At 46.5% G+C, this 11510-nt stretch overlaps 1 protein-coding gene across 1 annotated transcript in view; it reads right to left on the bottom strand.

Moving 5' to 3' along the window:
- The window catches only part of pcnx2 (pecanex 2), a 20562-nt gene that overhangs the window by 1845 nt on the left and 7207 nt on the right, over positions 1–11510 (bottom strand). The window contains exons 12-40 of the mRNA XM_019859967.1: positions 11336–11471; positions 10654–10796; positions 10240–10393; positions 10053–10085; positions 9468–9639; positions 9271–9381; positions 8931–9022; positions 8687–8796; positions 8000–8108; positions 7795–7887; positions 7458–7608; positions 7112–7253; positions 6858–7035; positions 6474–6582; positions 6245–6374; positions 5872–5930; positions 5543–5758; positions 4697–4950; positions 4394–4627; positions 3791–3894; positions 3414–3558; positions 3066–3296; positions 2780–2937; positions 2583–2699; positions 1801–1982; positions 1325–1491; positions 1176–1250; positions 859–1035; positions 6–27 (exon numbers count right to left, since the gene is read on the bottom strand). Coding sequence (XP_019715526.1) covers positions 6–27; positions 859–1035; positions 1176–1250; positions 1325–1491; positions 1801–1982; positions 2583–2699; positions 2780–2937; positions 3066–3296; positions 3414–3558; positions 3791–3894; positions 4394–4627; positions 4697–4950; positions 5543–5758; positions 5872–5930; positions 6245–6374; positions 6474–6582; positions 6858–7035; positions 7112–7253; positions 7458–7608; positions 7795–7887; positions 8000–8108; positions 8687–8796; positions 8931–9022; positions 9271–9381; positions 9468–9639; positions 10053–10085; positions 10240–10393; positions 10654–10796; positions 11336–11471 — 4004 coding nt within the window. The remainder of the gene's footprint in view (positions 1–5; positions 28–858; positions 1036–1175; positions 1251–1324; positions 1492–1800; positions 1983–2582; positions 2700–2779; positions 2938–3065; positions 3297–3413; positions 3559–3790; positions 3895–4393; positions 4628–4696; positions 4951–5542; positions 5759–5871; positions 5931–6244; positions 6375–6473; positions 6583–6857; positions 7036–7111; positions 7254–7457; positions 7609–7794; positions 7888–7999; positions 8109–8686; positions 8797–8930; positions 9023–9270; positions 9382–9467; positions 9640–10052; positions 10086–10239; positions 10394–10653; positions 10797–11335; positions 11472–11510) is intronic.

An 11510-nucleotide genomic window follows, 5' to 3' on the forward strand; every position in this document is an offset into this window, starting at 1 on the left:
GAGGCTCTCGTACGGCTCGGACGTCCACTGATGAAAGCGCAAGAGACGGGGAATTATTGCTTGACGAATAGACAATGGTAAGTCTCGAAGCTCATGAGTTGAGATTTAACATGCTTAGCAAAAAAATAATAAATTCAACCTTGGTCATAAGTTATGTAGCATGAGGCTACTGAAGCTCAAAATGCCCAAAACAAAGTTAAATTCATCATATTGAATATATATTTGGAGTAGTAGGCTACTGTTTGGATGTTAACAGACAATTCAGTTTTTTGTAAGGTGCACTATATGGAAACGGACAAAAATTTGCTTTTTTATTATGATAATTAAAAAAAAAAGTAAAAAAAAATCAAATGGATACAAACATCAAATATTTCTTCAACGGATGTTAACAGACAATTAAGGATTTTGTAAGGTGCACTATATAGAAATGGACAAAAATTTGCTTTTTTATTATGATAATTAAAAAAAAAAGTAAAAAAAAATCAAATGGATACAAACATCAAATATTTCTTCAACTTGTCTGCATGAAAGTCTCAAAACAAGTGGAAAAAAAATTCACTTCAACATAGTTCCTTGCCACCAAGGTGATAGCAAAGCTCCACTTTTGTCAAACGGAAATTCCTCAACTCACTGCAACATAGTTACTTGACACCTACCGTAGATGCCCGAAGACGGTGCTAAAGCACTACTTTTTTCGAAATGAAACTCCTCAACTCACCTCAACATACATCCTTGGCACTGAGATGCCACACGATGGCAGCAAAGCACTACTTTTGCTGAACCAAAAATTGGGAAGTTTACTGTATTCCTGTAAACCCCACACCCAAAAAAAAAATAAAATCAAGATAAATGTTGTACCTGTGTGGCCCTGCTGGCCGACCGGTGTGAGGGTCCCATGGCAATGTTGACACTGGACGATGACTGCGTGTCGGTGGTGTTGCCCCCCTCGGCGGCTGACAGCCCTGAGATCACCAGGCCGCTGGAGAAACTGCGCTTGCCGAACAGCAGACTCAGGGTAGACGACGATGACGACACCTAATGAGAAATGGGCACAACAACAGTGTGGCGCAGAGTCCAGGGAAATGCTAATGATGTCATCTTCACGTCACGTGACATGAAAAGTCAGCGTTGACACTGCGCATGAGACACGGTGACAACATGTAGCCAACTCGTACTTGGCTGGAACGCTGCTGATTCGGCGCCGCCTGGAGCTGCGAGCTGATCCCGCCGGTTCCCGAGAGACGAGGGACCTGAGGAACCAAGCGCTTCGTTAGCCGAAAATTTCAAGCTAACCACGAGTCATCAGTGTTGTGCGCGTGTTGACCTGGGAGAAGATGGATGCTATGGAAGTGTTGAAGGACAGCTGGCTGTTGGACAGACGCTGGATCAAGCCATGGTTGGAGGCCGAGTCCACGATGGGTCCCGATTGGCTGTTGACCGGCGGCCGCTGGGTCTGAGGCTGCACCGATCTGCTGCGATACTCCCTCCGGGCTGCACACAACAGGAATTCACTAAGAACAAACATTCATAGAAATCTTATTTTTTGACAGGAAGCATTTCCTTGATGAACAGAAAAATAAAAAACACTGGAAGTTGGAAGAAGGAAAGCTGAACTCTTCAAAGGTAATGCATTTAATAGTTTTATGTTGAACTATAACAAAAAAAAACAAATAAACATTTACAATTTATTAAGTAATTATGTAATTCATGGATTTAGAGACTAGAAGCAGGTCACAATATTCCAACTTTTGTTCGTCAATGGTGCTACACTAAGTCCCCTCCCATTTGTTGTTATTCTACCTGAGCTATGGTGTCGGTGGCTTCGTGTGGTCCGGGGGGCTCTCTGCTGGTAAGCACTCAGACTATTGGAGGTGACCGATGACGGCCGGTTGTGGCTCAGAGATGACGACCCGCCGGCACCGCAGTCGCAGTCATCCATGTTGACGCCACTGTTGCAACTGTTCAGGTTGTCCTTGCGCACTCTGTTGGCATCAGTGACACATACCAAATGTGTGCTCAGACTGGTAGGTTTTACTCTCCATTTTTATTCTTAACCCTTGAAGTACTATTTTTTTGGAATGCGTATTTTTTTTCTTATTTTGATAATAGTACAGTCTTTCTACAGCCAGCAGAGAAAGCTTCCAGTTCTAAAATTAAAGAATTAATTTTTCTCGATGGTCAAGAGAGATGATCTCCACTGCTGACTGTCGAAATGGTTTGATTCATTTGCGCGATTGGAGTGCAATAAGCCACTAAATGCCTCATTGGAATCGAAAAATAATCAACGAAATTGCTCCCTCATCCCAAAATTGGGAAATTATGTAATCTACTTAAAAACACAAAACAATTCAATCCAGATGTAGTTTTCATGGGGTTCAATTGACCAAAATTGGACAAGACAGAGCCAAAGGGTCCAATTTGAGTTGGAAATTGGACAAAAATATCCACCCTTGACATTTGCATGAACACAGCTAAAGTACGGGGAAAAAAAATGGGGCAGACACAAATAGCCAACATAATGCCCTGAGGGTCGACAAAACTGGCAGAAACTGATTTCGTTGAAGGGGGAAGTTCTGTTGAACCTGAGCCATTTGGAGCACAGCCAGGAACGAATGGCGTCCAAGCTGGAAGCCCCTCCCCCGATGGTGCGCAGCATCCGGTGTGTTCCCGCATATGACGTTGTCAGCGGCGACACATACCTGGATTGACACCACAGAGCAACGGACGTCAAACCCCGGAACACCCTTCGGTTCTCTTCGGGCTTTCAGGCCGCACGTACATGGGGTAGCCCAGGGGCTGGTCGCAAGACGAGTTGACCATGTTCCTCAGCGCCTGCTTGGAATTCTGGATGCTGCCGCGCTCCGGGTTGCGATTCCGTAAGAAGATCAGTTCTTGCTGCTGACCTGCCCATAGACCTCGCACACACTCCTTGTTGATCTGCCAAGAGAGTTTAGGAAGTCTTCTAGTGACCCCTTCATGTATCGACGGGAATCCAGACCGACCCGCGATCAATGAAAATCTGAAGGCATATAAAGAGGCATCCCGCGTAAAGTTTCTGTTCCTACCTTGATGACTTTGAAGCTGAGGTGGCGTTTGTAGAGCATGATGATCTTGTACTCATCTGTGCCGTCGTCCACCATGTGGCGCAGCGTGAGCAGCGTGTCGCGGCTGGACAGCACCGCCTTGCGCCAGGCCGGGTCGCTCTCGTGGCAAATGACCAGGCTGCTGCGGTAGTTTGTGATGGCCTCGTACAAGATGGACGCCTCCTCGGTCTCTTCCAGACACGTGAAGTGGTCCTGGGAGCAGGAAATGCAACGGACTGACTAACTCCAACGGGACTTGGAAGCTTTCAGTCCAGATTTTCTTGAAGGATGTGCCACAAGGCCTTGTGACGAACGGCAGTTTGCCCGTACCTGATGCAGCTTCAGGCTCATTCTGACAGCGGGAGCCACCACCTTCTGCAAGAGGTCAAGATCGGCGAAAACCCACTCGTCTTTGGGAGCGATGCGGAAGTCGCCTTTGAACAGTGTGTTGAAACCATACAGGAAAGATTCCAGGCTTGACGGGGTATGAAAATAAGACCAACAAAAAAGAGAGAGCTAATAAAGTTTCTGATGCCCCCTTGTGGTCGCAGTTTCTAACTTTAAGTTAGACGTTAGCGCTCCCTATTGACAACGGCAGTGGTATTTCAAGTTTGAGGATGTTGGAAGACTTCTTGGATGGCCATGATCTGGATGACGGAGCAAACAATCAATCTAAAGGGTAAGAAAGAAAAAGTGAAGTTACCTACCTGTTGGACATGTTATGTGACGCCGTTCCAAGCGATCGTCTTCCCAGGACCGACAGGGCGTATGCCAAAGTCACCAGAGGGGAGTCTTCATCGCTGTCGACAGGCTGGACAAACAAACAAACGTGTGGATACAAGAAGAGGGCAGACTTTATACCACGGGGTGTCGAACCCCGGTCCTCCAGCTGATCATTTGAATCGGGTGCGTTGAGGGAGAGAGACATCTCAAACATGCAGGATAGAGGACAGAGGTTGTGCACCGCCGCTTTTATACTATGAAGGTTGTGTTGGCACCTCGGAACCTGGATTCCACAACCAGAACCGAACCAACTGAAGTAGCATTCTGTTTCTGCTCCTCAACTGTCGGAAAACACTTTCTGAACACTTGAGATCTGCTCAAACTGTTCAAATTTGGATTTGGGACTGATAACTTTGTTCACTGGTGGGTTTTTTTCCATCACTCAAAGATACTTTTGCCTTTTTTCACGATGCTTTTATTTGGCACTCTATGTGGTGCTGTACAAGTAAGCTTGCCTTGACTTGCCGGTATCCCAACCAGAACCTGCCATAGTGCGGAGCCCTGCTAAATCCCCAAGTCTTCCGTACCGTCTCCAGCTTGCCAGCGCAGTACTGGATCCACTCCAGGTACACGTTGCAGAAGCTGGCTCGCGTAACCCCCTGCAGGCAGTGCACATAGTCCTCGTCTATCTTGACGCTGAACACCTGAGGGTCTCTCTCGATATGGTGCCACTTGGTGTAGGACTGCAGCGCCTCGTGGATGGCGGCGTCCTTGAGCCAGGTGGTCAACTTGGGGGAGTGCACCAAGTAGTAAATAACACTCTAGAGGAAGAGGAAGACATGATGAGCGAGAGGTTTCCTGGTGATGAATCTTCTTGTTTGTACAAGTACCTTCAGGTAGTAGGTGATGAGCAGCTTGCGGAGGTCGTAGACCTGCAGCATGGTGGCAGCGTTGTTTTCGCTGATGCTGTAGCCCTCCAGCAGGTACTTGGTGGCGGTCACCTCCCACGCCAGCCAGCGCAGGTTAAAGGCAGCGTTGCATGACAGCATGTGGGGCAGGTGGCCAGGCTCGCAGCAGCAACAGGCGTCATCCTCCTCCACGCCCTCCGTGATGGCCTCCACCTCACGCTGCTGGCAGTAAGTTCCTGGCAGGAAGGCAAAGAAACAGTTTGAAAAGCTGTCACTATTTGGTGGTGTGGACTTGGTATGGGTAAGTGGAATTGTTTTGATGAGCCATTAATATTTTAGCGAGACGGGTCAGTCAGAGAAGAAAGCAAAAGAGAGGTGGTAGGTTTGGTGAGCAGATAGAATTGGGTATCATGCCCAGAACAATGAAAAAAGATGTGGCCAAAAGGTAGAATGTAGATAATGAAGGGAAGTGGGGCTCAGAACAGAGCCCTTGGGTACACCAGTAGAAACAACTGCAGCACTCGGTTCATTCCATTAAAACCATTAAATTGAAATAATCTCACTGGTGTACCACAGGGCTATATTCTGGGGTACAGCAGTCAATTCATTCAAGTCAAATCCCAATTCTGTTCCCATCTTCCCCCCGTGTTCACAGGTGTACACCAGGGATCTGCCCAATTGAAATAATTTCACTGGCGTACCACAGGGCTATATTGTGGTTCAAGTCAAATACCAATTCCGTTCCAATTCTCCCCCCCCCCCGTGTTCACAGGTGTACACCAGGGATCTGCCCCGGGACCATCGCAGTATACCAAGCGAACGCCATACCTCTGAACTCCAGTCCTCGGAGCTGGAAGGTCACCAGGCCGTTGCCGATCTCGATGAGGTGCACCAGGGCGTTGAGGTAGTCCGAGGCCAGGATGAAGCAGTCGCCGGCGCTGTAGTTGCCCCAGCGGCCCAGCATGAGATCGCCGCAGAGAGAGTGCTGCAGCGAGCGCGTCAGGTATTCGTAGAAGATGGAGTTGAGGTTGTTGTCGTCGCAGCCTGGCGGAAGACAGCCATAAAAAGAGTGCACATGGCGTCCCCGGAGGAAGAATAATTCAGAAGCACTGCATGGAGAGCTTGAACAACATCGTAAAAAGTGGTTGAGAACTCACCCGTCTCTTTATCAACTTGAGACACCAGGCGGCTGTTGGAGTTGTCGATGCGCTTTGTGCTGCAGGCAACAAGTTTTATTAGCATCTCATCTCAGGTGAGTAAAAACCATAACTGTAAAGGTAAATGTATTTGTGTCGCTATTCGGATTTTCCCATACGGCGCATACACATTAAGTAAGGGACAGTTCTTATTGAACTTATTAAACGCAACATACATGTCATACATAATTATTAAAGTTCACTTTAGTCTATTTCTTATTTAGTGCCGTGCACAATTCAAGGTGCCCAGCCCACATCGGCTTATAAGGCACAAAAATTTTAATGACATTTTGATGAACAATATTTCCATTTCAGCTTAAACTATTTTCCCTACTTGTAGTTCCTCTCCCAGAATTTAATGGGCCGCGGGTACGAGGAGATGAAGATGGCGCTGCCCAGGAAGGGGGCCAGGGGGGTGTAGAAGACGGTCGTGATCAGCGTCTGCAGCAGCAGCATGGCCGAGTCTGATTGCGGCGCCAGTCAAGAACGAACCTGTGGCTCTCACGGTGAGCTAACTAACGCACACGCACACACACACCAACTTTAAGGCACTATAAGGATACGAGGCACGGCGAAGGGTTGGGCAAAGGCGTGGAAGGCGCTGCCCCAGGCGATCTGCCAGGGGGCGATATAGACGAGGATGAAATGAAGCTTCAGCAGTAGCTCGCGCATCTGCAACAACAACAAAGACGCTTTGTTAGGTACACCTGACAAGCACGGTATCAAAAATGTTATTAGTGTGTGGATTTCCACCTTCACATGTTTTGGTTACCTTATTTGGCTATGTAATGTATTTGGGCATTACTAGCATCCAACTGGACTGTAAATATATTCAACCTTGGGATGACTGTCAGCGTTCCGCATTTGAGACTCGAGGGATTTTCTCAACAGCATCCTTAGACCCACTCACGTAAGTGTCCGCTGTGTTTCCAGGTGCGAGCGCTCACCTTGTGGAAGAGGATGGACATGAGGAAGAAATCGAGCAGGAAGCTTTCGGAAGCGCGCGGGCAGTCGACGTGGAAAAAGAGCAGCGTGAAGAGCAAGGTGACGAACTGGAAGCTGGGGTCGCAGAAGGACGAGCGCAAGAGCTTCATCCCGGCCACGGTGGTCAACAGGACGTCGCCGCTGCATGGGTGGGTGGGGGGGACAGGGTCAAGTGGAGCACTCCTCGCAGTGCCGACCAAGGTACGGCGCGTCTTACTGGATGCCCAGCCTCTTGCGGTGGCTCAGGGCGAAGCCGTCGTTGGTGAGCGCGCTCAGGACGATGGCGGGGTACACCACATACTTCTCCAAGCACAGCAGGCACACGTACAACCGCTCGAACCACATCAGGACTGCGTCCTCTTTCACAAAAAAAAAAAAAACATTTTAAATGATTGCCTTTTGGTCTAAGAAAGAATAATTACGTCTAATAATGCCTGCATAAAGCACAGATTTTTTTCTTTTTCTTCTTTTTTTTTTTTTTTAATTTAAAGTTGAAATGCTCCACCTCGTACGAGGCTTTTTCCTAACTTTTTTTAGTTACTATTTGAAATTAAAATTCTGACCTCTGGGCTCAAACTCGTGGTACTCTTTGGTCTTGAGCAGCGGGTGCGAGATCCACAGCCAGGGATGATGCTTCCTCAACTGGGGGATGACGTAATGCGTCACCAAGCCCACCGTCCCCGCCAGCGCGTACAGAACGATGGTCACAAAGGGCTGACAAGAAAAAAAAAAATGCATTTTTTTTTCAGTTCGTGGAGGCAACCTAGATATTAGCATGTCTGCTTCGCGGTCAGGAGATCTGAGTTTGAATCCGGGCTCCTCCCACCCACATGCATGTTAGCATGACTTGAAGAGTCTTGTACCCTGCTTCTGTCGCCCCAAAGTCAGGGCAAGTCTCACCTTGAGCGACAGGAAGACAGTGCTGGCGGTGATGGCGAAGGTCAGGATGTAGGCGAGCGAGCACACGATCACGTCCGACAAAAGAATCTCCTTCTGTGGGACGTCCGCCATTTGAGACAAATCATCTCATGTATCATTCATGTACAGTCTGATGATAGAAAATGCTCAGTGGAGGCTTGAGAGCAAACGAATTGTTGTTGCTCACCATCGAATTCTGCAGCTTCTTGGGCAGAGGGTCTTCGATGTCGGCGTCTCGGCCCTCGTCTTCCTCACCCTCCGCTAACGTGGGCATTACTTTCGACTTGATCAGCGATCTGAAAGAAAGAAAAGAAACTTCAATAATTCAAATAAAAATTTCCTGCAACGTTCAATGAAAATTGCACTTAGAATTGCACAATAAAAAAATGCAAAAAAATCTGTTAAATGCCAATGGATCGTAACGTTTAATGAAACTTTAAAAAGTAAAGCATTTGTTTCAAAAAATGATTCAAAAAGCTTCATATTCGATTTTAGTTGATACATAACTTTAGTTTTAATTAATTCAGTGATGCTCTTATGTACCACTAGAGGGTGCCCAAGCACCACTCGTGAGATTCACTGAAATTAATATTTTTATGTCCAAAATAAATTCATTAATTCAAAGGACAAGTAGTTTTACTTCATTCGAGGTTCATGTTAACAGCAGCTAATTGATATTGACACTTGCATGGCAGTTAAATTAAACGATAACTAAAGGGTGACTAGTTTTGCTTTTGTTTTGTTTCATTTCACAGCAGTTTACTTACTTTTGGTAGTTTTGAACAGTCAAGGCAAGGATGTGTCAAAACGGCAGGTAGTTATGCTGAATATTTTTTGTGTTTGATTCAGTTAAGAATGTGGAACTGTTCCTCACATCATGACCGAGGGGTCGCTGCTCTGTCGACTGAGGTGGTAGGAGAAGACCACCAGAAGGCCACAGAAACCAGAGAACAAGGCTGGCGTGTGCTGCTCGTCCCACGGCTCCTGCGACACACACACACACACACACACACACACACACACACACACACACACACACACACACACACACACACACACACGTCAAAACATTTTCAAGCGCCTCCACAGGTGGTTCTAGCCTGGTGGGCGCCATCAACCTTGAGAGCTCCGAAGCAGAAACCGTAGAGCAGAGACAGAGCGCCCAGGCTGCGGAGGATGCCGTACACTGCTGAGATCAGACTTGTAGCCGCTGGAATGACAACAAAGAAACGCATTTCGCCACTGTCGTGGCCAAGCCTCCTTTATTTGCCCAAATTTGTCCAGGATGTCCTCGAGCGAGCGCACCAGGACTGATTTGGTTGCTCAAATGAGCCAAGAGATATTTATACCAAAAACTTAAAATGGAGTTTGAAACATCTTTTGAAACATCTTCCCCATAGTACAACAATGCAATTTTTACACTGGTGTACCCAATGGATCGAAAATGGCTCGGCTGACCTGTTCCGCCGAAAAAGTGAATGTCAATCTGCTCCAGCAGGTAGATGGCGAAGGTGTTGACTTGCGGGAAAAGGCCCACCAGGAACGTGATTGGGAAGCAGTGAGTGAAACCTGTGATCAAAATCGATGAACTGCTCGATCACAAGACAAGTGGCTTGAAGCCGAAGCGTCCCATCTGGGCCTCGGTCTGTCCGTACCCATGAGCAGGTTCCGCACGAAGCGCAGCGCGTCGCGGCACACGATGGTGACGCCGTACAAAGTGGAGACGGGGAGGTCCTTCCGACGCAGCAGCTGCTCCACCGTCCAGATGAGCGAGCAGAAGATGCAGAAGTAAGCCGCGCGGCTGTAGGCCACCAGCTGGTTGTGACCCTGCACAGGGATGGATAGATATGAGACAGCTAAAAAAAGAAATGAATAGATGGTCAGTAAATCGTGTACGGAACTTGTCTTAATGGTGCACCAAGTTCCATATATGTGGCATATCGGGGACTCTCATGAGTTGTACTTTGACGTTTTTAATCACATGAGCACTGAAATGATTTTGAAATTGTGACATTGGTGCATTATAAATTATTTATGTTGTATATTTACTGTCGACCCATCTAGCCATCTATCATATCATGCACATTTTCACTCCAGTGTCATTAAAGCACCATCCCTGCACCTATTACAGCCCGTTGTGTTTTTTCCATATTTTGGGTCAAAATCATTTGTGTCATCCAAAGAAAAACATAATTTAAACATGTTTTGCTATTATTTTAAACCATAGATAAATAACTAACGTGCGTTGGTGAAGCTGCATCTGGCTGAACACTCTGCAAAGCAAAAGCACAGAGAGAGAAATGACAATTTGTACAAAACAGAGGTCATGCCCATCGTATAAATGGACAATCGCCAGTCGACAGTTGGATTCGTTTGACAATTAACGTGACGTTATGACTGATCGTTTTGTGTTCTGCCTTATTCTACCTTCAGTAAGGAGTACTGACAGCTGGCGATGACCAGACAGAACTGGAAGACCCAGAAGTCTTTGAAGCAGCCGTCGTTGAGCAGCACAAAGCCGAGGAAGGAAACCAGGAAGGCCATGAAAACCGCCACCAGGTTCTCCAGAACGTCTTGGTTCCTACGCAGATTACAGTCATCACTCGACCGGATCAGGGGATTTTTTTTTTTTTCCCTGCTTCCCTGTAACCTGATAACATGGTAAACTGTCAACTGTAGTAACCGCTGCCCCTGAAAGGAGTGTGGGAGGGGTGCTTTCGGGATGAAACTATACGAACATAACTGCTTTGTCCATATCACAGATTTGTAACTCCTGTGCTGAACGGGGGGGACTTCTGTACACCAATTGACCAGCGGGCTTTTCTCACGAAGAGCACTTACCTGTCCAGTAGCGCGAGCAAGGTGAGACGGTCATATAAAATGTCCACCCACTTGCCCGGAAACAGCTTGAGCTTGTAGTAAATCTTCCTGGTGGGCTTCTCCTGGGTGGAGGTCTCTGAGGAGTCGTCTAAAGAGTCCTCCTCCTGAACAAGATGTGACATGCGGTATGAATTCAACGGACAAGTTTTTTTTTTTGTTTGTTTTGTGCGTTGACATCAGTAATGGTGGTACGCGAAGAATCACAAACTTTATTGTTAAAACTGCATCCTGTTATATATGTTTTTTTAATTCAGTCGAGTAGATGTATGAAGTGCAGTTCAGTTGTATTTGACTTTCAAGTACAAACCAGCTGCGTTGAATCTTTAAGAACTGTTTTCAAACAGTTTTATTCCTGCGTTTTATGTCAGTACAATTTCATTTAATCATTCTAGAAGTTAATTAATTTGTTTTTTATTCCATATTTGAGAGTACCGTTAATGTTGAAACTGTGCATCATGTTATAAGTTAATATATTTATTTAGGAATAAAGCCTCCGTCTTATGATGATGAACACTTTTGCATTTTTATTGAGGTGGTACTTGAAATTATAAGGAAAAAAAGTTTTTTTTGCATAATTCTTGGACCCTGCGAAAGAACTGCAATTTTTTTTTTTTTTTTTTTTTTTTTTTTTTTTGATGCACACCTGGAAGATCTCAGGGTGCGTCCGTCGGGGACGAAGTCGGTGTGAAGGAATGATGCGTCGCTGGAAAGGACAGTCTGCGTGACCGCCCGCCATGCTGTCTTGGCACTCCGAGTTGGAAGAAGTGGACAGGAGGTCACTGAACACACACACACACACACACACACACACACACACA

This window comes from Hippocampus comes, unplaced genomic scaffold (genome assembly GCF_001891065.2).
Source record: "Hippocampus comes isolate QL1 unplaced genomic scaffold, H_comes_QL1_v1.1 scaffold39, whole genome shotgun sequence".
Lineage (NCBI taxonomy): Eukaryota > Metazoa > Chordata > Actinopteri > Syngnathiformes > Syngnathidae > Hippocampus > Hippocampus comes.